At 50.4% G+C, this 24,919-nt stretch overlaps 1 protein-coding gene across 1 annotated transcript in view; it reads left to right on the forward strand.

Moving 5' to 3' along the window:
- The first annotated feature begins 232 nt into the window (after positions 1-232).
- LOC131213294 (netrin-B-like) overlaps positions 233-24,919 on the forward strand; it is a 39,465-nt gene continuing 14,778 nt past the window's right edge. The window contains exon 1 of the mRNA XM_058207310.1: positions 233-1,355. Coding sequence (XP_058063293.1) covers positions 233-1,355 — 1,123 coding nt within the window. The remainder of the gene's footprint in view (positions 1,356-24,919) is intronic.

Raw genomic sequence — 24,919 nt, forward strand, 5'->3', positions numbered from 1 at the left:
TACTGTGCGTGTGTGTGTGTGTGTGTGTCTGGAGTGGTTGGAGCCAGAGCGAACAAACGAAAAAGGTTCCAGGAGTTTCAGGAACAGGAAACTCTCCGGTCGCCATCGTGTTCCGATGATGCTCCTATTGGGCAGGATGATGGCGATGATGGCGATGGTGGTGGTGGTGGTGGTGGCGGCGGCCAGCGGCCACCGAACGGGGGTGGCCAATGGGCCGTTCCTGCGAGGCGGGATGGCCGCGCCGACGGCGAACGCCGGGAACGATCCTTGCTACGACGACGAGCGGCCGCGCCGCTGCATGCCGGACTTTGTGAACGCCGCGTTCGGGGTGCCGATCGAGGCGTCGTCGATCTGTGGGCACGACCGGCCCTCCCGCTACTGCGACCAGCGCGAGGGGCCGGCGGGGGCCGCCGCGGACCCGACCTGCGAGATCTGCGACGCGTCCGACCCGACCAAGCGCTACCCGGCCGCCGCCCTGACGGACGTGCACAACTCGAACAACGTGACCTGCTGGCGGTCGGAGCCGCGGGCCGGCTCGCTGGACGCGGGGACGACGCCCGACAACGTGACGCTGACGCTGTCGCTCGGCAAGAAGTTCGAGCTGACGTACGTCAGCCTCAGCTTCTGCCCGTACGCGCTCCGGCCCGACTCGATGGCGATCTACAAGAGTGCCGACTTCGGCAAGAACTGGCTCCCGTTCCAGTTCTACAGCTCCCAGTGCCGGAAGCTGTACGGCCGGCCGACCCGGGCCGCCATCTCCGCCAGCAACGAGCAGGAGGCGCGCTGCGTCGACCACAACCGCTACAGCGTCGACGGCGTGCAGGGTTCCCGGATCGCGTTCAGCACGCTCGAGGGCCGCCCGTCGGCCCCGGACTTTGACAGCTCCGTCATCCTGCAGGACTGGGTGACGGCCACCGACATCCGCGTCATCTTCCACCGTCTTCAGCCACCGACGGGCTCCGGAGGCGGCGGCGGCGGCAACGGCGGTAGTTCGTCCGGCGGCGGTTCCAAGCACGGCGGTTCACAGCAATCAACCGAACAGCTCGGCGGCGGCAAGTTCGGCGGGGTGCCCAAGAAAGCGGCCGACTTCCTGGCGGCCGGTGGCCGCGAACTGGCCGGCGGTTCCGGTGTCCTCACGTACGCCCTGTCCGACTTCGCCGTCGGGGGGCGCTGCAAGTGCAATGGGCATGCGGCCCGCTGCGTCAAGGGCACCACCACCGACGGGAACGGTCAGCTGCAGTTGGAGTGCGACTGCAAGCACAATACGGCTGGCCGCGACTGCGAGCGCTGCAAGCCGTTCTACTTCGACCGGCCGTGGGGCCGCGGCACGGTACGGGACGCCAACGAGTGCAAAGGTACGTCAGAGACTTATCTGGGAAAGTTCTAGGAGCAGCACTCCATAAAGCCAACAGTGGTCGGGAACTTTTTGTTCGGGATCTTATCACGCCTCGTCCACAGTATGAGTTTTTGCATATGCTAGCGTCTACACTAGCAGATTTCGGGGCGAAAAATTGCGTTTCCTTTCCTTCTCCTTCTAGTGCCCTTTTTTTGTCAAAATTTTATCCGCTGTCGAAAAGCTAGCCATATTTTTGGAAAGCAAAAAAAGTTTGCCGAAATTTGCCGGAAACTGTCAAATTGAAAAAGCAAATACTCCCCAAAACGGGAGAATTACCCCGTAAACATAAGGCGCGCACAAGCAATTCAAAGTTAGCGAAAGCAATTTTTTTACCAAGATTCTCATACTGTGGACCCCCGGGTGCTAGACTGCGTGGTGTGCGGTACGGAAGCGCAACAGGACCTCACCGGCGCTGCCGTGCCGGGGGTTGATCCGGGGAAGTTTGTTTTGCTCGGCAGACAGACCACCCAAATCTGCACGGACTCGTCACATCCTTCTCAAGTGTGGCTCGCTCCCTGTTTCGGGCCACCTCACTTGTAATTACTTCCAGCAGTTGCGCAGACGGCCGCACGTCTTGGGCTTGGGTGTCTTTTGGGGTGCGGTACATGTTCGCTTGTTTGTCCCCTGTCCTTCGCCATTTTCGGCTAGCGTACGCTCCGGCTCCTACAACTCAGCTGCGCTGCAACCGATGCTTTGTTTCGATGTTTCATTGTCCTTTGCACATACACGGACATGACGGACGGACGGACGCCAGCTGCCGGTGCGGTGTGCGGTGATGCGTGGTCCCTGGGTGGCCGGAGGACATTATCGGTCGGTGATCGGTGATTTTGAGATTCTTGCCTCGCTGGCGAACGACCGAGCAAAACGGACCACCGTAATCGGCCGGCACTGGGCAAACAAACCGAAAACCTAAAAAGGAGCACAGGAGATGGAAGTTGTGTGTTGAGTTGACTAGGCTCAGTGCAACGAACACTGCAGAGAGAGAGAGAGAGAGCGCTATATTTATAGTTTATGCTTATGGCTAGTCAAAATGAGCGTTAATCTTATGCTACTAAGAACAACTCACATCCTAACACTGCCTGAGTAACCATCGTCATCGATACGGTCTCCCTAACTATCGTCATATGCGGACTATGGTCAAGAGTCAGGAATCAAGTGTCGAACACAGGATACTGAAAGGAAGGACGTACAAGAATACAAGAATTAAAAACAGTAACATTGGTGAAACAGGATACTAAGAGGACCTGAGGGCAAAAACATCACGCCACTGATCAACGGGTCAGTCTGTTCGGGGAGGAACGACCACGGATCAGCTCTGAGCCCCTAGATTGTCTCTTTCAACATCAACACTCCCAATAGGGCTCGTTTTCTCCTTGTACCCAAATCTGATTGAAAGTTAAACTTAATGGCGATCTAAGGCGAAGGGCTCGAGCTCGGAACCACCATCCAGCCAAGAAGACTCCGAAGGAAAGGCGGAAAAGTAGCATTTTTCACAAGACTTCGAAGTCGAAAGGATAACTGCTGCGCCGATGACGAAACGTGCGTGGATCGGGAACGAAGGAAGCAGTAAACTTGGGAGAGGGCGAAAAAAAACAAACAAATCGAAACAAAATGCCTGGAGAAGATCAAAAACGGAACATCACAGAGGCTGAGAAAGAAGTGAGTGTATGGGTGTGTGCTTGCAAGAAAGAGCGAGCGAGAGAGAGAGAGAGAGAGAGAGAGAGAGAGAGAGAGAGAGAGAGAGAGAGAGAGAGAGAGCGCGGTGAAAGAGAATGGCTAATCACAGAACAAAATACGGGCAAAGAACCTGATACCTTTGTTTTTTTTTCCCCCGTTGGCCGTTTTTGCTTTTTGGAGGGATGGAAGAATATTGCAGTCCGGCGGCCACATTAGCATAGGCATCCAGACGGGCGGCGGCACGGGCAGGCACGGGCCAGCCAGCCAGCCAGCCATCGCACGCATCGTGCAGCGGCCCTATCGGTCCTGCGGGTGCGGGAATTGAGATTGACAACAACGACGACGACGATTCCGCTGCGGCTGCGGCTATGATATGATAATCGAAAGTTGTCCGCGGGGGGCACCCCCCGGCCTATTACTTGGGAGTCAAAGACTGGAGTGTCTGGAGCAATGGCGCGGCTCACTTCCAAGGGGTCACGATGCCAGACGATATCGATTTCGAGCGTTTATTGCTGTTCGCGCGCGCCCCCTACAATTAGCACGTAACAAGTGGCGGGGGGGAACCCCTACTCGTAGACGGCGTGGAACCTTTAGGCGATATGGGATGATATCGTCAGCCTGTAGCCTTTCTGCAACAGGCGGTCGGGGTGTGCGCGAGAGAAGAGCTAATTAACACACCCCGGGCTTTAGAACTGGCTCGGGCCCGTCAGGACCCGCCAGGAGGGACTGTCGTTAATGGAACTGGAACTGTTCGCTAGTGTGGTTGCCTCGTTAGCAAATCTCGGCTACGGATGAGCGGTCTCACGGCACACCCTAAATGCGATGACACGTCGCGCAATGCGATATCGTTTGAAGATCGTTTGCGGCTGGCGGCCTTGCTGACGACCGACCGACCGACTTTCCGTTCGACCGCGTCCACGTACACTTGACCAGCGGAAAACCGGCATGCTCCCAAATCAAACGAGCGACTGGGGCTCGTCCAACGCGTCCTCTAATTAGCACTCGTCCCCGACGACTCCTAGCACCCACCCGGCACTCTAGTAGTCGGGGCAGCTGGCCGACGTTCGATGGTGACACGCGGGAGATATTAAGGAAAAGTGACACGCCACTTCCTATCCGCTCCAATCGGGTGTGTATCCAAGCTCCAAGTTACGCGGGGGTTGGGCCATCCCATCCCCGTCGTCCTAAAAGACACTGACAGAGCAGCAGCAGAGAGAATAGACATTAGTTGTTACACCACCAGACGTCAGACGTCAGACGCCGATACGGCGACGGTTGGTACACTTAACGAGACGTGTTGCAGCGGTGTGCCAGGTGTCTGCGGTGTCTTCTGCCAATTCTTCAGCCATCCTTCTCAGTTCCTTCCGTCAACATCGGGAGAGTGTGTGCATGTGTGGCCGTGAACCTGTGGCCGTGATGATGATGATGGTGCTGAGGTGTGTGCGAAATTTGGTAGCACCTTTCACACTTTTTGGGGACGCTAAATACTCACCAACTAATAACACAATGCAAGAAGAGCACAGGGTTTGGGGGGCTTTATTTTTGGGTGGTGCATTGTTCCGCGTTCGCCCAGGGGGGGGCCCTTGAGTCGGTGGAGCTAGTTTTGAAGGGTTGATGAGGTAGGTGAGGCCGCGGCGAGGGTTGAACGTGAAAGGTCACCCTGGCTCAGGCGTTACGCTTCACTTAAGTCGATGTTGTGCAGTGGTAGTAGTAGTTGCGGTGTTGCTGCTGTTCCTAGCCAGCCAGCCAGCCAGCCAGCCAGCCAGCGAGCCTATCTCTGCGCTGCTGGACCGATATTCAATTTCCAAATCGACCCCGAACCGACGAGATACGAGAGCGCAGTGGTTGCGTTGGGCGGGGGCTGCTCTGACGACAGCTCCGAGTCGACGGCCCGGCGGGCTTCCCATCATCCGGGCTATGCGATGGGGGCGACTACGGAATTTGGCCCAGTTGTGTACACCGCCAGAGCGCTGCACATACCTCGTGCTTGTCCGACACGCTGTGTCGAACTTTAAGGAATCTTGCTTCGACGACACGTCCCGGCCGACGTTGAGAGGTTGGCATGCGGCCAGCAACCCAGCAGCAGCAGCAGACTGAGGCAGCGTCACAAGCGGCTCATCTCACACTATCACCACCACCGCCGCCACCGGCCGGCTTTTGATTAGCGTGCAGTGCCGGCGGGAGTGCGTTTGTGTGCGTGGGGCCCGGTGCTGAGCAAGCACCACGACCACGGCCGAGAAGTTGACAGACACGAGCTGCTACGGGAAAGAAGTGTGCGATGAGCAATCGAACACGGCGAGGGCTCCAGATATCATCACATGACACCACCGGGACACTGGGGATCCCTCGGCCCGATCCCCCCCGAGATTCCGATTCAGCCACTGTCAGACTCTCGCGAAGGAATGTTTTCAACGCCCCCCCTAGCAAAAGATACATTTTTTCGCACCTCGCACCTGGAGGTGAGTAGGAAAGGAGAGCACAAGCACCAGCACCAGATATCCTTACGGACAGACAAATAAATAAATAACAGCAGCAGCAGCAACAACAACAACAGCAGAGGCTGGGTAATTATGCACGGTGGTGTGCATCTGCTTGTTTTTGTTTTGCTCGCCTCTTCGTCATGCGACACCGGCGTGGCTTTATTTTTTCGCACGAAACCCCCCCGAACCTGTCAAGCGAAACATCGGTGACATAAACTGTGTGACGGGGACGGACGGGGAAAAAAAAACAAGGCAACTCGAGTGTGTCCTGTAGCCCCAGCCCCCACCTGTCATCATCGCTGCCTCTGTCTCGACGGGGACGGGTGAAGAAGATAATTTGTCATGTGTTGGGTGCGCCGAGCCGAGTCCGAGAGGTTGGATATGTCATCGGCCTCCGTCCGAGGGCTCCCCAGAGATCGGGTGGGGCAGCAGCAGCAGCGGTACGCTCCGGACGAAGAGTCCGCTGTCGGAACTGCAGGATCGGCGAGCCCTACTAATTCTATTTGGCGATACTCTGTCGTAGGTCCTAACACATCGTTCAATAAGTCCTGGGACGAGCGTAGAGATGGCATTTTAGAAAAATCTAAATTACTTTATTTTTATTTTTTAACGACTTTTTTTATAACTCATTCGTCACAGAAATTATGAAATTCTTCAGTCTCAAACATGTTCGGTGTGTGAATTAATCCTTGTGGTTTTACAATGGAGGGCGTTACTCACTAATCACAGTACTCACAGATTTTTTTATGAGATATGTGTTTGATAACAGTAGCTATTACGCATCTAACGTAGTATAGGTTTTTTTTGTTAAAGTATAACAACACCTTTTTTAAGCATTTGAACATGTCAAGTTTTGTTCCTGATAAAGCGTTTTTGCGGGGATTATTTTAATATGACAAAACGTGTTACCGAAAGTCATCATATTCTTATGCATGTTTATGGTGAATATGTTCTAGCTGAGAAAACGTGTTAGATGTGGTTTGCACCATTAAAAGGTGGTGATTTTGTCTTTCAAACCAAAAGCGACCTGAACAGTAAAAAAAAGGTTAAGGATGAAGAATTGGTAGCATTGCTCGATCGGAATGCATGTCAGATGCAAAAAGAATTTGAAGAAATGTTAGGAGTTGACCACACGACAGTTTCCCATCGCCTGAGTGGCGTGGGAATGATAAGAAAAATGTTTTATGGGTTTCACAAGAATTGAAAAAAAAGAGACATTGAAAGAAGGAAAACCATTGGAGAATTGCTGATTGCGCGACTGAAAGAAAGGGGTTCTTGTACCGAATCATCACTGGTGATGAAAAGGGGAGTTATTACAATCCTAAAGGCAAAAAGACCTGTATACAGCCTTATGAACCAGGTCCATAGCAACCAAAGCGAAATATTCACTGTGCAACGGTTATGCTGTGCATATGGTGAGATATGAAAGGTATGGTGTAGTGTGAGCTTTCAGAACCTAATAAAATTATGGAAGGACAATCCCATCAACAACAATTAATGCATTTGAAACAACGCTTTGGCCATAAAACGACGAGAATGGAATAAAAGCCATGATAAGCTGATTTTTCAAAGTGACAACGCTCGACCCCAGATCGAAAAACTGGTCAAAACCTATCTCGAAAATGTCGGATACGAACTGTTAACACCCCCGCTGTATTCACCAGATGTTGCTCTTTCGGACTAGTATTTGTTCCGTTACATGAGTAACGATTTGGCAGCACAGCGGTTCACTTCTTATGAAAGTATTGAAAAATTGGTCTCTGAGTAGATCGCTCCTAAAGATAAGAAATTCTATCGACACGGAATCGAGGAACTACCTAAAAGATGGGAGAAAGTAGTAGGCCAATGACGGACAATACTTTCATTAAGGTAGTCATACGTTTTGTTGTTGTAGTTAGGTCACAAATGTCGAATAAATACCGCAAGAATTAATTCACACACCTAATATCTTCTGTTTCCAAACATTGATTAACCTGTTTTCTAGCTAATTCGTCCATGTCATCAGCATCTGTGGCTGAGGAATCACTTTGGGCAAAATGGGCTCAAAAATCTTTTTGGAATAATGCATTACTAATACCTGTTTTTTTTTTTTAAATAATTTGATGACAACATCTTTCTTGATGGCATCCCATGAAGTTTTCACCCACTGGCAGACTTGAGTGAGATTGTTGGCCTCTTCAGCAGGCCTGATGGAGTTCTGTTTGTATCAGATCAGCTTTACTTTTTCCGTCAAATGCCCTCTAAACTGATCAAAAACCAAAAGAGAATTCTTCTTCAACAGGCCGCCACGTCACCTAGACCATAGCTTATCAAACCACAAGTCCATGCCCTGCTGGTCCATTCATCCTTTTGAATGAACATGAGTCAATACTCCTCGTATACGGACGGATCGAGTGCTTGAGTCAGGTTGCTCATGATGCCGCTACATGCATCAACGGGTTAATCCAGCAAGCCAAACTGACTACACCTATTAAGACACCCCTGGATTTTAGACCGAATTTTTTTGCAAAAAGGTGGGTCTTAATACCCGTAATCTACGGTAATTCGAAACATAACCAAGAAAGCTATAGTAGTTAAAGGTCGTGCTGATACAATTGATGCAGAACGTTCAGGGGGTCGTCCAAATGAGACAGTGAAACACGACGAAAACACGAAGCAATTATTGAAAATCGTGATGGATGACCGCAAAATAAAGAGGCGCGAGCTAAGCTAAGATGGTGAACAACTATCAACTGGTAGTGACTACTGGCGACTAGCGACTACTGGCTCTTTGCTCAAGTAGATGCTCCTGGGGGGAAAGATGTGGCTCGAATGAGGAGGCGATCGCTGCTACTGAGGCTCCTTTTGAGTCAAAAAACAAATCGTGCTACAAACATGGCATTGAAAAGTTAGAGAAGCGCTGGAATGATTGTATGTACACTTGAAGGAGATGTTGTTTCCTTAGTAAGTCCCATCTAATGATGATGCTTAAAATGCGATAAAAATGAAACCAGTGCAGAAAAGCGCCCACCAACCACCTTACCAAGAAGCCCTGGCCTTCCACCTCAAGCCCCTTCCCAGTTATCCGAGGTGGAGCCTGGCACCTGGGGGCCGAAACCGCCGAGCTGCGAGATTGATGAGCGCGCTCGAAAGGGCATACGACGTCTGCTACAGAGTGGTGCCTGGCCGAAAAGTGGTACTTCACTGGACAGGACGTACTGTTTGATCTCACCCGAGTGTCGGGCTCGGGTGAGCACACCACTCGAGTACGTCAGTGCGCGATTACGTTTGGTTGGCGGGCGAGCAGACAGCGGGGCCTGTCAGCGTCGGGAGCCTCGAAGGAGTGCGAACTCACCCAGGCGTAGAGCTCTCTCACTCTGCCGTTCGCGCGTCATAGACTAGTGCTGCCAGCACACACATCACCGAAGGTATTCCGGTTCCGCGTGGAGCCGCTCGGTCTGGTCGGTTGCTGTTGCGAATTCACTGGATGGCGCTTCGCTTGAGTCCGCTTTCTTCGCGCGGTCTTCGCCTGTGAGCCTCTGGCTCTATGCGCTGCAAGTGGAATAAGAATTAAGACCTCCACTCCAGGCAGGCGGCGCGCGGCTGATTGACGTTTTTCGTTGCGCGTTAATGGAATTCTTTGTACAGATCTCGGGGGCACACTGACGACGTTTCTCTTCCGAGTTGGTTCCTACCTTTCCACGTTCCTGGTGCGCTCGATAATTAAATCAGCGTTATCCGGCGGGGGGGAGTGAGCAAGCAGAAGTTGGTAATGGCGGACTTCGCTGGCGAGAAGGTGTCTTGATGGGAGTCGCCAAGTAAGGTGGTTAAGGATACTATCGGCAGTAATGATAAATCTGTTGTCAGGTGGCATAGGCTCCGAACAGATCGCTCAGATATTTCCACGTACACACGAGAACATCTCTGACTTTGCTAAAGTATTTGATAGAAGAGCGAGTACAACAAATAAACCTATATGAAAATGAAGATTGGGTTTACCCTCCCCCGAGTAGAAAGTTCCGTAAGACGATGCTGCGTTGATATCGCTGATCGTCTAAATCCGGCTGCTCCACAAGTCCTGTGTGTGTTTACCCACAAACCACACTTCCCACACTTACACAACCTAATCGGAATGGTTTCAGTTAGCTTTTGAATAACAAACAGTAATTAATCTTGTTCGTTTTTAATTATATCTGTATGCTGTTGTTGTTGTTGACATAACGTGTTGGTTTACGATCAACTGTTGCTGCGACTTGGCAGAGGGAGAAGCAGCGGGCCAACAGTGCGGGACCCGAAAGCGCGTGGAGTGAAAGTGAAATCTTGTCATCAATTGATATCATGAACGACGATACACACGTTCGGGTGAAAGCGAGACAGGGGACGCGCACGAAGGAGATCATCACGGACTTAATTGGTGCGGACTCCTTGGGAGGAGAGAACGGCCATGACGGCTGCCGGCTTTGTTTATTTCATTTTATCGCGAGGGCCCATAACACGGATCTCGGGTAGATCCCCGGGGAAGGGCTCTGACGCAGGGCAGGGCACGGCACGCTTGACACTCCACAGCCGACCCGTAAGTTATTTTGGAGATCAATTTTCGTCTAATTGTTACCGACGCATTCGCTTCCGAGATCTGGCCAGGGTTCCGAGGCCAGAGCGCGGGAGAACATTACACGATCGTTAGAGCGTAATTAGTGAGTGTGTCTAGCAGATCGGTAGCGCCACCGTGCTTTGGGTTGTCTAGGATCGGGCTCTGGCCAAGGTACCGAGCGTCCCCTTCCAGGGATAAGTGTGAGTCCACTACGGAGGGTCTACTCGACGGTGTCCCCGTCGCATCGCGCGTGTATGTTAAATTTAAATACGTTTTTATTAGTAGTAGAGCCGTAGAGGCCATTCAACACACTTACGGCGGACGATCCTCCCCAAGGAGAAGGTATCGCTCAGGCCTACCCGGGAGACATGCAGTCTGCAGTCAGCCCGTGTGAGATTTGGGGGAAGCAGCGCAGCGCTCGCGGCAGGGTCGACTTTAATTGAGTCGCATCGGATCGGTGGAAGATTTATAGGCCGGACGGAGGGTGACACTGCTGTGACAACCGACCAAGTGCAGGTAGCACACCCCGCTTGCCCCTCTAACCCGAATCCGGTGAAATCGAATAGCCGACAACGGAGTACGTTTTTGGGTCTTTCGGGTCTCTTTCTCGTTTCTCGACTCCTACGACTTCTGACCACCGGCGGCAGCAGCAGATGGTCACGCAAAATTTCTGATATCGGGGGCCGGCCGATGTTTCCCCTGCGCGCGGCCCAACTGCCTCGGAGGAGTGACAGTAGCGCCCGGTTTTTACTGGGGCCTTTTTGGCCGCCAATGCGCTTGTCGATGATGCGAGGGACTAAAAATAGGAGTCGGTTCGGGTTCCTCGGTTCCTCGCGTCTCCGCGTTCTGGGTGTCGCTGCGGTGCGGCGAAGGGTTCGAACCTCTTACCTCCCTCGTACCTCCTACGGGGTGAATTGTCTCATTTTTCTTTTCGTCGCCCGCGCGCGCTCCTACTGCAATTGCTGCTGCCTGGGCACCAATTTCTGCGCACGTGGTCGTCCAGACATTCGTGCGAAGGTGCCGAAGGAGCTGCGCTACGGTGACTAATCGCTGCACACTAAGCTAGGTGTTGTAGGCCCGCGAACTTCGCATACAGACGGGGACGTGCACCATAAACAGGGTTCTCACTCTCAATCAGTGCGTACCGTTAAGTCAACACAATTGTCCCAATTGAGATTCCGATTTATGAATTCTCTCTGATCGCTGATGTGAGAATCAGGGAAGGGGTTCTAAAATATGCTTCCACAGCTGTGGCGACCCCATCATTTGATGGAAAGGGCTTTCAGGATCATGGTGATAGCCTCAAGTTTCGTTATCCATCATCTAATCTAATTTATCGCTTCGAAAAAGGCCCTTAAACGATCCTTAGTCGAATGCCAAGAGTCCTCATATACTTTCAACATTCGTTCACAAATTTCCTTTGCTCCTTACAAAAATTCAAATTCAATCCCCGCAGTAACTCTTGATATTTTCCATTGTAAAAATACTGTGACACATCAATACTAAATGATTTGTAAACAAATAATGAATTGACAGATCGAAATGAAATTCACGCACCCTTCATATAGTGTTTGTCAACAAACTAATTTCAGGCTATTAGTAGTGCCTAACTTATTGACCAACCCCAATACAATTGAAAACTAAACCAGTAAACGCGCCTGTTCACTTCTATTCGTAGGAGACGATTTGTCGCCATAAGCGATACCGTCTGCTACGGATCACAAACACAGGCCTACTTCCTACAGGTCGCTGTCGAGGTATCCGATACAGTCATTCTAACAGGGTGCAGTGCCTCCACGCGCCTCTGCAACTCTGACCGAGGTGGGGCAATAACTTCAACAGATAATGACAATAACCGAGCTAATGACAGTGCGTAGCGTTAGATCTGTCAGATTATCTGCACGAAGGAGGCCCGGCCGACGTGACGTTCGTTCGGGTGACAATGTTTGATCTCCACTCCTCAGAGGGCAACCCCTCGGATCTGGCAGAGGGCACCACACATAATTAGTCATCGTAATTCGCACCCCTTGTGGGGTGCATAAGGGGTCTGGTATCTCTCCATGTACTGCGAGCACAGCGTGGAACCATCACAACCCCTCTCGCTCCAACCTCCCCCGTCGCTCTCACTCTTTTTCTCTGGTTGAGATTAGGTTGAGGTGTTGACCATCGCTCAGCGCCGTGACGCCGCGCTGCACCGCGCTCAATAACTCACTTATCCAAACATTTAATTTCTATTTTCAGTGTCTCGTCGGTCGGTTTGCCGCGAGCCGCAATTAATTTATTCTGTTGTTCTGCCCACCACCACCACCACCACAGCCAACACCACGGCCTCCTACGTCCGCTCGTAAAACAGTCGACCGAACGCGTATCACACGTTTCCCTCTCGATCACCTCTCACTGAACACTTGCAATGCTCCTGAACTAGCAGAGCGACGACGATGATACACCACCGGCGGCGGCACTGGCGCCTGAGGTTCCTCCTCGGGCCCCTGAGTGTTTGGGGATTTTTCCGGAACAAGCCATGCGGAGGACATTCCACCGCCCTCCGGCAGGCCCTCCACACAGGGGGGCCGTGTGTTAATGGGCGTGCTGACAAACATGTGCGCGAAAATAAATCAGCGAATTTCTTCATCCCATTTGTGGCGCCTACCCTCGCTGACTTGGACGCGGGAATGGCGGGTGCGCGTGCAGGGCGCGCGGATGAGCGCATTTGCTGCAGCAGCAGCAGCAGCTGCAGAAGCGATAGAGATGCTCCCTGGCGTTGGCCCTACATGAACGCGCACATGAATTTCGCTTGTCGGCATAACAATAACAAACCCGAAAACGTCTCCAATTCTTTTGACTCACCGAAGACATTTCAGGCCGCGTGTGCACTTGGGGTTTCGTTCTATCATCACTCATCATCGCACCATGCAATGGTTGTTTCCTGCTTTCTAGGCCCATGGCACAGGTGGCCACAGGCGGCATATTCAATGGCCAAACTGCGCCAAAGGCCCACCGACTCCGACTCAAGTGGCGAATGGGGCACAAATGAGCCTGCTATTGCTCGGGACTGCTTGAGATAAATCACTTGAAACTATAGAAGGACAACAAAACAGCATCATTTTGGTCCAATGAATCCGAACTTTGCTATATACTAGGCTGCTCATCTAATTCGAAGCCTCGATAAGAAAAACACATTTTTATGGTTTGCAATACACTTAATTATTCAGTATGGCGTCATCATTTAACGTATGTTATGACGTCATCATTTGATGAAAAACACTATTCATGCTTAAGTTTTTTTTGGTTTGAAAACAGATGAAAACAGATGGATTTTAGGTTTGAAAACAGATGGATCTGGTGAATACGGTGGATGTTCTAACAATTTGAACTCTAATTCAAGGATTTTTGTCTTTCTCAAAATGCTCTTGTGACAGGGCGCATTGCCCTGATGAAGGAGAATGTTTTTCTTCTTTAAATCGGATCTTTTTTCATCAATTTTCACGATTCTCTTTAGCATCTTGTTTTGATTCAGGATCATAGTAATAGACCCAAGTCTCATCCACAGTGATGATTCAATGCACAAAATCCACTTTATCCTTTCAAAAAAGCTCTAAATGTTACCGAGAATGTTGCATTTGAAAGTGTTTTTGTTCCATTGTTAGCGAATGTGGCACCTATTTTGCAAACAGCTTTCTTGAACCCAAAACTTCATTCAAAATATTGGTTATACTGCTCAATAAGATGGCTAGGCATTATACTAAATTTCGTTGAATGATTCGGCGATTTTCCAATACGACATTTTGTATTTTTACTACGATTTCAGGTGTTGTGTCTGTTTTTGACGTTTTTGTCATAGAGCGTCTTGAAGGCTAGTAAGACCTTGTTTAAAATCAGAATCGCTCCCTTTAACCGCCTAATCAACATTCGTTCACAAATCTCCTTTGTTTTTAAACCTTCCAAAAATAAAAGAATTCAATCGATGCACGATAGTTGATTTTTTTTGCCATTGTAAAAAATACTGTAACACGTCTCTACTAAATGGCTTGTAAAAAAAATAAGGGACCAATTGAAATGAATTTTCACATACATAAAAAAAATTAGACTCGTAGTAGCTCCCTTTGTTGTCGAGGCTCCGAATTTAATGAGCAGTCTAGTGGGATCGTGGACATACGAAGAAAAGGAATCCAATCTTTGCAATACAGGAATATAGACAGAAGGCCCGTTGGTTCTGGGCCCTAGCATAGCATCCCTGGGGTAACCTAAAAGTGAATCACTCACTCGCTGGTGGCCCATCTGCCGAGGAGACTGCCGAAGATACCGAACCGAGCTGGCCTGGCTTGATTGGCTTGATTAGCGCCGATCATGATGCGCCGATGTTCGCCTGTGATTGCGCCCTGAGCCTTACAGCCCTCCGAACCTCGCCAATGGGTGGGTGGTGGCCTGAATGGGTCTGGAAGAAGAAACAAACAAACCAAAACATTTTAACCTGTAACTTGTGCGCGCGCCGTGCTCGCGTTTCTCATGTTTTAATCGCTGCTCTCCGATCCCGATCCCCCACCCCGAAGTAAAAGGGTTGTAATAAAATGTTCGCGTTCACAATCCACGGCTCGAGAGTGTGCTCGAGCGAAGTGCATGTCGGAGATGCCGGTGAGCGGGAAGAAAACGATGGAGGAAAGGAGGAAGAAATTGCAAGAGACCCCAATTTCCGGTGGAAGAGCGCGTGTGGGCGCGGCACTGCGGCTCTGGCACCGACCGACGAGGCAGTGGTGGTCCTGTTTCACAAGTCGTAAATTATTTTGCGTCGTTATTTTGTTTGTTTTGATTACTTTCGATTATCCTTCCTTTCGTCGTCGTCGTCGTCGTCGCCGCAAGATGATGTCGGTTGCGGTGGTGGCCTTCACGCGCACTTAACTGCCAAACGACGCCTCGTCGTTTGGTCCATCCAATTTGGTCGGTTTTTATTGTACCTTTTTGAGTGCAGAAAAGAAGGCAAAGCAAAGGCAAACGAGCCAGACAAGCAATCGTGACGCTGAAGAAAAGATCTTTATGCATGTCCGGATTTCCGATTCCGCCTGTTCTAGCGAAGCGAGGTGTCAGTTTACGAGCGCTCGATCTGGACTTCCACTTCGACGTGGACATCGATACTGACAAATTCCGATTCGGAGGCATCTCATGTGTTGATCGTTTTTCTATTCCATTTGGCGAAACTCTTCTGGAGGTGACAGTCGAGAGGAAGTGAAACGCTATTTCCAACTAATGCCCTGGAACACTTGACGCTACGCTACGCAACAACGGCAGCGCAAGCGTTTACCTTCTTTTGCTATCGCTGTTTGTTTGTTCCCAACACTTTGTCGGGTTTTGCGTGCCCTCGTCCCGGTTTTCGGAAACATCCCCCCAATTCCGCCGTGGTCCGCCCAACTTGTAATCTGCGTAATTACGTTAACCACTGTCCAATTACCAGAAATCGTCGTGGCCCGTGGAACCGTTTTGATTTTCCCGCCGTGGGAGCAGCAATCAATCGGGCGCAGTGGTTGTGGTTCGAGAGTTGGGCCTTCCGCCTTGACCTGAGCTGACGGACGGACGAGAGGCTGACCGAGAGGCAGAAACGCATCATCTCCACGTCACGACGATCGAAACGATTGTAGCGCAGTCACGCCGAAGATGATCCCAAAAAACGCCCGTCCGTACTCCAAAAGCTCTGCGGGGTTTCTGGGTCTCCCGAAAACCCGGAAAGTGAGCGGAAATTTCGCTTTCGTTTTTTCGATAGAGGCGGTCCGAGCAGACCGTGGAAGATCCAAGCTCCTGGTCTCGAGAGCCGCCTGGACGTCAGAAACCATTTGCATACTCGTTGCCTCTGGAACCGTGCTGCATCGAACGTGAATCTGTTGCAGATCAATCAGGGCACGCGATTTGATTGATGGTTCGCTGGAGCGAGCGGGCCAGGGAAGCCAGGGCACTGCCGGGGCCCTAGGCGATCGAGGTTCACTTTCATGCTCTAGTGTCCCCGCGATTGATTGTGGTTGTGTGGGGCTCGATTGCGGTTGTTTCGTAGGTTACAGTTTGGGTGGGGCGACGGTTCTGCCCATCTGCGTCCAAGAAGTTGAAGGTGTTGGAAAGCCACACGAAACCCTCGAAAGTTAGTTGCTAGCAACTTGCTAGAATATGGATAGGGCACCGCGCTGTGTCAGAGTCCAGCCAATGTCCGGGCGATACCAACTCCCTGCAATTTTTTTTTAAAAGGATTTTTTGGATCTATGGAATATTTCGATTAAAATCTATTTTCATGTTACGCCACGAGGCATTGAGTCATTTTATCATACTTATAACTAATAATAACTAATATCTAAAAACATCTTACAACTAGTTAACTCTAAAAACTTCAGAAAATTAGATCTTGTATTGTTGGGTGGATAGAACTATTGCATCTATTGATTCTTTTAGTTTGTTAATTTCAAACGATAGTCTTTGCGTGCCAGCGAGCCTTGGGACGAGATTTGTTGGTGTTCTCCAGTGTAAATTGAGGATCATTTTGAGAATTTTATTAAGTCTGATTTGTATTGATTGGAAGTTAGTTTTGGAGCAATGCGGATTTTGGAGCACAGAGAAGAGGCATGGGTTAAAAGAGGGAGGAAAATTGTTTTACACATTAGGAGTTTATTTGAAAAGTTTAGTTTTGATTTTCTGCTGATTAACGGGTATAGCAGTTTGATTTTAGCATGTCTAGATTTTTATGTAACATTTCTAAGTGTGGACGGAAGTTAAGTTTATTGTCCAGTAGTAGCCCCAGGTATCTGAGGTGAGAGGACCATGATATGTTTTTGATTATCTATAATGATATTTTGTCCAGATAGGGTAACAACTCGTATGGCGAATTTATATGGGACAAATATAGCCTGGACTTTCGATGGAAAACTCCCTGCAGTTCGTTAATATTATGTCGAGAAACTTAAACAACAACTACGGCTATTTGGTGGAGCCTCCGTTTCTTCTTCCTTTACACGACTGCGCCTGGTAGTTAGGGTTGATACTGACAGTTGTTCTTAATCTGACGTCAACAAACTAGGGGGACCATGGGAATAGAGGTATTGCTCGGGCTTGATGCAGACTCAATCTGCACTGGCGGTGCTAGGAGGCAACTGGCTTTCTGGAACTCCCTCGTATATGCTATTTCTGAGGATACGCACCAGGAAAGTATAAATCCGATCTAGAGCAATAAAATAACCAGAAACCTCTGGCGGGGAGGGATGCCGTCGCTAATGACTTGCCGCCTTGTGCTCTCCATTAGTGCTACACCGCTCCTGCTCTCCTGCACCCTCTTCACGACGAGTCTTTGGAGGATGACGACGACTCGACACTCGCGGTGTTCCAGCCGTTCTTTGTGCTACGCACGCACGCAAGGCTTTATAGCCTTGTTTCCGCCGGTCCAGGATGATAACCCGTCCACCCGTGTGTGCACACGAGAAAATTCCGATGAAAGCGCATTATCGTCGTCGTCGTCTCCGTTTTAAGGCTACCCATAAATTACGCGCGCGACGCGCGCTCGGGCACGCCGCTCAGGGCAAAGTGTCATAGCGGCTCTTGCGCCCGTCACCCAAGGTTTCCGCGGGATTCTTTATTCTGGGGAGTGCTGATGCTGGGGCCTCGTATGGGTGTGTGCCGAGCCGAGCCGAAAACGGTGGTTTAATGAATTTATTACGCTTGATTTCGACGGAACCCGGCATGGCACCCGTCGCTTGTTGCGCTTGTTGTTATATTTTGGTACGCTTTTTATGAGGGATCCGTCATTCGGCCATTCGGTTCTGGGGTGTCCTGCTGGCCTGCAGGCCCGCCCGGGGACTTGACCCTGATTTCATCGGGGCCATCGGGATTAATGAGGCCTCGTTGTGTATTGTTTCAATGCACACCGCGCGGCACAAGGCTTTGGAGGGCTTCAGATGGCCCTCATCGATCACTGCTACGCTGTGCAGACCACCACCTCAGTTTCAGTCAGGCTGAGGTGTCTAGCACACGCTGCACGTCCGAACCGCCTTCTTCACTTCAATCAGTCACTCAGTCAGGCAGGTCTGAGAGGGGACGTCTGCAGCAAAGGGGACTTACGGCCAAACGTGACTCGGTTGTGATTCGCGTTGATTGACTTGTTGTCTCACGCCGATGGCCCCGGGCCAATTGTAGTGCATTGTTGCACTACTCAATCACGTGTGGCATTTTTATTGGTGTGACCGGGTGGACACCGGTGGACACCACTCCCATCGGAAAACGGAGTAGCCTTCGAGTAGCGTGGTCCGTGTCAACGATTTTTTTCTTATCCCAATCCTCGAAGCAATCTTTAATCATTACGGTTCTAGCTTCGGGCAAGAACTCATGATGCACCACACCTCTCCAATCCAACTGCAATTCTTCTGTGTGTTGTGTTACTTTTGTGTAACAGACTCCCAGACAGTACTTGCGCCTTCTCGCTGACCACAGCTTCCCACGGGGTCCCCAGGTCCACAGCGCTCTAACGCATAAATCGGTCACATTAAAGCTGGTCAGCGTCATCGTAAAACGGTGCGCGGCACAAAGCAAAGCAAGCGCAACATATATGTCGGTTCGCAAGGATGCCCCGGCCGTGTTTATGGCCGTGAGAAACGCTGGAAACGGCAGTAACCGGCGAGCATAGCGGGCAGTTTTGCGCCCGAAGGTATGCAATGCCTGCTCGGGGTCGGATCGGGGCCGGATACGCCGGCTTAGCCAGACGCGAGACACACTGTTCTTGTTGCGCCCGCGGAGTTGCATCGTGAGAAAACGCAGGCCACCCCTGGTGGCCTCCGCTAATCCCAACGTTTCCTTTTGACAGCTCCACACCACGACAGCCGCCTACCCACGAAGGGCTGTCGCGTTACAGTCACGTCATTTCGCTTTTTGTTCCGTTTGATTTATTTACGCATGTATCACGTGGGGGAAGGAGCTGGCGTGAGTATGGTTAGCCCCGGGACGCTAATAGATAAAATGGACGCTAATAGATGTCTGCGAGGACCTTACGTTTTGTGGTCCGAGACTTTTCCGGGGCCCCGGTGTTGGGTAGGGGCAGTTAGGCTTGATGTCTCTCTAATGGAGATCTGATGCCGCACGATGGCTGCTAATGAATGAGAGAGCGAGCGAGAGATGATGGACGGATGTCTTGGAAAGGGTTGCCGACAGTGGCTCAAGTGGATATTAAGAGTGGAAAAAACAAACAAACTCACCCCCCCCGGGTTCCCGCAACTCCCCAACGTCTCGGTCGGCCACGGAAAATAGGACCGATGCCTCACCGATCCGACATGTCGCCAGCGGTCTGTGGTTGCCGTGGAAATGAGGAAATCCATTAGGACCCCAAAAGCCCTGGAAGAAATTCTAACAACATCGGTTCAGCAACATCCCACGTTTTTGACGTAGGGAGGCTTACGGTCAACCTGTCTTTTTGCGGGTCTTCAAATGCCCAGTAGTTGGGTTGGGTTCCAAATTTGGCGAATAATATAGCGTGGTTGCCTCGGAACTTTTCAGGCCCCCCCCGGTAAGGGCATTTAGTAAATAACGTCAAAGTCTCCGCCAAAGTCTCCGCTTCTTCGGGTCCGGGAATTGAATGTTTGGAGAGCGGGAGAGATTGGAGAAATTCGAATGTGTATTTGTGTGTAGCCCACGAACGATCCGGCCCAAAATCCGGTTTACCGTAGAGGGCTGGCGAGCTGGCGACGCGCCTCAGCGGACGCGGTAATGAGGATCGTTTTGACGGTTTGTTTGTTTACGCCGTTGCGCCTCGAGAGCCGCACAAGCGCTCCTAATCTTCGGGACGCGTGTGCGCGATTAACAAATTAGTCACCCGTGTATATGTGTGTACTTAATTTATGGCCTCATGATTTATCCCTACCACTACTACTACTACTGCTGGACTGCGGGGCACACGCTGAGAGATTGATGCACTTGGGTTGGCCGTGTTTGTCCGGCTTCAAGTGCTGAAGCCACAAGATCCGTGTGCCCTGCGCAGCACATCGCCCGGACACCCGGAAGAAAGCGTATCCCTGGTCCGGACAGCCGGAACTGTGATGTGGGCCTGTCATCTACGCACACAGAGTACACGACGGTTGACATCGATGGCGATGGCTAAATGAGCCTTCAAATGAGGATTCGTGGTGTTTCAAGTTACGCAAACCGCAACCACTGAGACGCCGAGTGTCGGGTCGGGTGCACCTCAAGAAAGTTGGCCTCGGCCGGCTATGGCTCCATTTGCGCCACGATCCCCGTAGGTGCCCTGGACCTGGACCCCTCGGGATTCCTCGTTCGAAGGTGTGCGCGTTTTTGCGAGATCAGCGAGAACAGTGAGTTGTTATTGGGTGTGCTTGATTTATGTCTTAAGCTCGGAGCTGAACGGAGGCGAAAGGCAGCAGAAAAGTTTTTCGCCAGATGCTTTTCGATTTTCGCGGATGAAAACAATCAGACATCTTCTAGGGTATTTAAAAACTAATCGAAGACTACTCAATTGAGGTTTGTTTGCATACAAAATAATTTTACCTTATTTATTACTTGTAATACAAACACAAACTTGCGAATATAAACACAACTAATCTGTCAAGAGAAAAAATGTTTTGGGGTGAAATTTAATAAGGAATGCGTTGTTGTTGTTGTAACTGGTTGGCAAAATCTCTGAGGCAGTGCTCACCTCATTCCACTGTTACCAAACAACAACTTACTTAAACTTACTTGAAACATTCATTTTACTGCCTATATCCTCCCACGCTTCATTTTTTTGTCAAATTTTTGTTAAAGAAATTACCCGTGTCGTATAAAAACCGAATACTCTCTTCTTACAGAAATGTTTGCTTTTTTTAAGGTTTTTTTGGATCTTTATTATACATAAATGCTTGGTTACATAAGAGTGCAGAGATATTCCACATTGGGATTGCAGCTATTTAATAATTCTAAGGTATCAAAATGATTGAAATGAACATATTTCGATTAAAATCTATTTAAATTACATGTTATGCCACGTGCCATTGAGTCATTTTATCATACTTATAACTTATAACTAAAAACATCTTACAACTAGTTACCTTTAAAAACTTCAGATAATTAGGTCTTGTATTGTAGGGTGGATAGAATTATTGCATCGTTACAGAAATGTTTGCTCTACCAAGTTGCACCAGGTAATAAAAACTCTCGTTGGTTTGTAATAGTCATCGTACTGTTTAAAAAACCATCCAAACTTGTAGAACCAACTGTTACTTTAATGATTCATTGGTTCGCAATACTGTTTTTGAAAATAGGGTGGCAATGTTCACGCGGTTCCACAAGCGAAGCAATCGATCCCAATATTATCATCTCGGGATTCAAATAAATTTTATACAAGTGTTTTATATTTAACGTCATTTTATACCCGACTACAACAGAATTACTTTCGTTTTTTTTTTCAAACTAACACCAATTTCAATTTCGTGAAACAAAACAAAACAGAAACAAACTGTCAAGCAAATTTCGTCAGAGTAGAGTTGTCTCTTTTTACAGATTTACCTTCGTGAAGGGCTTCGTAGAAACCCATACAAGACAACGTGAATTTCCGCCTTTCCGTAATGTGTCAAAATTTCCGGTTAAAAATTTCAGCTTGCGGTGTGTCGGGAGCTTCAGTTTGCCTGGGGTCCGCTCCGCTGGTTCTTCGCGGGTTTTTGCGGAACCCGGGGCCGTAGAGGGCAGCACACAGGGCACAGGGCCCTAAGAAATCCGCCGTGCCTTGGGACGCAATTCGGCAGTAACCACGTGCGTGCGTGCGTTTTGGGAAACAATTGTGGGCGTGGGCTCCCGGTTTGATCCCAGCCCACTGCTGCGGTCCAGAGCGGCTAAGTAGCGGCTGGCTTTTATAGCTGTCGATGCGAGAGCTTGAGATTGTGAGGTTTTTTTTTGGTGAGGTCTGTTTCCAAGAAGGCCCGACCCACGGAGCATCTGGTCGGTTGCTTTCCCCACATCTGTATTACGCAATTCCTACCCCCGGCATTACTGGGCACACTGTGCGCGGTGTTTGTTTAGCCATCCCAGCCAACCACCTGCTCCACACGAACAGAGCACCACTTGAGAACCGTCCAGGGCCGCCGTCCAGAAGTCTCGCCGGGGTCTCCTTCGTGTGGAGGTCGTGGGTGTAATGACTCGGCTTAATCGGTCGCCGTTAAGGGGATCATGCCGCCGGGGGGGTTTTGTGATATCTGCTACGCCATCCCCCGAGGCTGCGCAGGAATTAAAGTGTGCTCTTAAAGGGCGACCTCGGGGACGGGGGATGGCTGGGCGGCGCATCAGCCTCAGCTCCCACACCTTGGAACCTGCCGAACGCGTAGCATATAATTTATGGCCGGCCCTAATCGGGGTGAGTGCATGATGCGCGGAATCATCGACTTTGTGGCAGGAAGCGTCCTCCGCAGCAGCCCCCTAGCTCACCTTTTTCGGCAACACCAAACAGGCAGAGGCAGGGCCCCACACACGGTTTTGCGGGGATCCCAGTGCCTCTCAGAGCCGCTCAGAGAGGGGCCAGTGCAAGTCCTCTAATCGGATTCGCCTGATTAGGTACGGACCTGGCTGGCAGGCTGTAAAAATCGCATTACCTCATGCCAGTAGCAGCAGCAGCAGCATCGGCACCATCGGCAATTAGTTGTGATCCACGCGCAATGCGCCGAATGCGCTGCCCAAAGTGGCGAGCCACCAGCGAGCCAAGTCGTCCTGATTTACGGCCCAATAAAACTGGAGTTGGAGGGAATTTCGGTTTCTCCATCGCCCGCTTCGCCGAGCACGCTCGTAAAGCAGGATGGAATCACCGCGAGACATCGAAGTCCACCACCACCGGTGGACTTCTTCTTCGGAAGAAGAATTTCGCGCCGAAAATTCAAGCTCGAAAACTTTGCATACGGCCCAACCCCGAGCACTATAAATCAGTGGATCGGGTCTCCAAGGCTTAACGGTGCGTGTGGTGTGTGACCTCTTTCTTCTTCGCCAGGGGGGAGAACTCTGAGACACGCTGGGCAAACCGGCCGCGAATCCAAAATCTCCAGAGCACACAAACACACGGAGCTCACCGCGGGAGTGTTGGTGCCGATAAGCAGTTCGTAGAGCAGCAGCAGCAGCAGCATCTTATCTTGAAATCGGAGAGTCGCCCGGGAAGTTGACAGAGAAGAAATCGAAAGACTACTAGCAGGGAACGATGACAAACCGATGACGAGCATCTCAGGTCGTAGCCAGCAAAGCATCGACACTGATCGACTGGATCGACATACTAACAGCCTCATAATTTAATTGACTCTCAAAGGCTCTGGCTTCGAAGCTGTCAAGGTTCTGGTTGTCGTCGTCACCGGACCCCCGCACATGATCCCGATGCGATCCTTCGACTTCGTCTATTTAGGGAGCGACAGAGAGAGAGAGAGAGAGAGCGAACGCCGTGAGCTAGTTTTCTTGGTAGAGCTACGGGCAGCGATACGTTTTCCTTTACCATAAACAAAAACAAGTCCCAATCCCTTGGCAGCAAGTCCTCGCCGCGGTCCGTTTATTTGCACAGCATACCGCGCTAGTTAATTAAAAGTCGAACAGCGGCAACGCCCGCGGGTGTCAATGAGGGCTCTCCAAATAAACACTCCAAACGCGGTGGGACGTCGCATGGATGGGCAGCAAATCCTTCTTCGCAGTTTGCGTTCGCTGGGTGTACTGTGGTACTACTCCAAAAACTGACCTGTAGTTGTTTACAATCGAAACAAAAAAAATCGTTACCTTTTCTACGAAATCTACATCACCTTCTGCAGCCTTTGAAGTAATCCCCGCTCAGGTGTGTAAGTTGAAATGGTCCAGTTGAGCGTTTTTGAGTTAGTTTGCATAGACAAGTTTTATTTGAAACGGAATCCACAATTAGCTTGACCTGCGATTGGTGACAGATACGGTGATTACTTCGGATGAGGTTCTCCAGAATGTATTTTCATGTGGTACCTCACCCTAGGTCCGTGAGTCGGCCCTTGGGACTTCGTGACCAGCGGCCTCTCTAGATCTGGCTCTGGCAACGCTGACAAGTTTAATGAACTGTGCCATCACTTTGCGGTCCGATCGCCGATCCGTCGGGGCCATTAAAACCCAGGCCGGCCCACATAATTGAAACCATCTTAAAGGGGTTGGTGTTGGTGCGATCTCGATTCAGTTCCCCCAAAAAGAAATCTACTGGATCGCCACTGGACGCCAGTGCCGCCAGTAGAGACTTGCAGAATGCTTTCAAAAGCGACGACACCGGCGATGGATCGATCGCCCTTAAATGGTGACACACCACGAAATTTACCAATCCCCTGCCACCATCACACACCGTTTCTCTCTCCGTCTGGCTGTGACTGGACAGAATTGAAAATGGAGCGGTCGCCGACACACCGGCTTTACCGATCAACTACCGGGCGTCGTTCGACCAGCTATTGTTAGTGCTCGGTTTTGGCAGTGTATAGGTCTTAGGTCACTGTCAGGCCTGACCTTTCGTTCGCTGGATGACGTTAACGTTTGATATCGCATTCACCGCAACAGAAGTAATCAGCAAGGCAGCGAGACACCGGTCAGAGCGAAACGTAATGCATTTGTTTTGCCCCCAAATGCGTTTGTTTGCTGTTTACTAACACTCAACAGCCGATCGTGGAGGCTAAGTGTCGGGGTTCTACAACGCACCGGTTCCCCGCTCTCCCGTCGGTTCGTGCCCTTTCGACCCTTTCCCAGGCTCTCAATGATTACTCTCGGCGGGCTGTGGGCTCTGTGTGGGAGACCCGAATATAATGAGGCATCCAGGGGCAAGGAACAATAGCG

This window comes from Anopheles bellator, chromosome X, assembly GCF_943735745.2.
Source record: "Anopheles bellator chromosome X, idAnoBellAS_SP24_06.2, whole genome shotgun sequence".
NCBI classification, from domain to species: Eukaryota; Metazoa; Arthropoda; class Insecta; order Diptera; family Culicidae; genus Anopheles; species Anopheles bellator.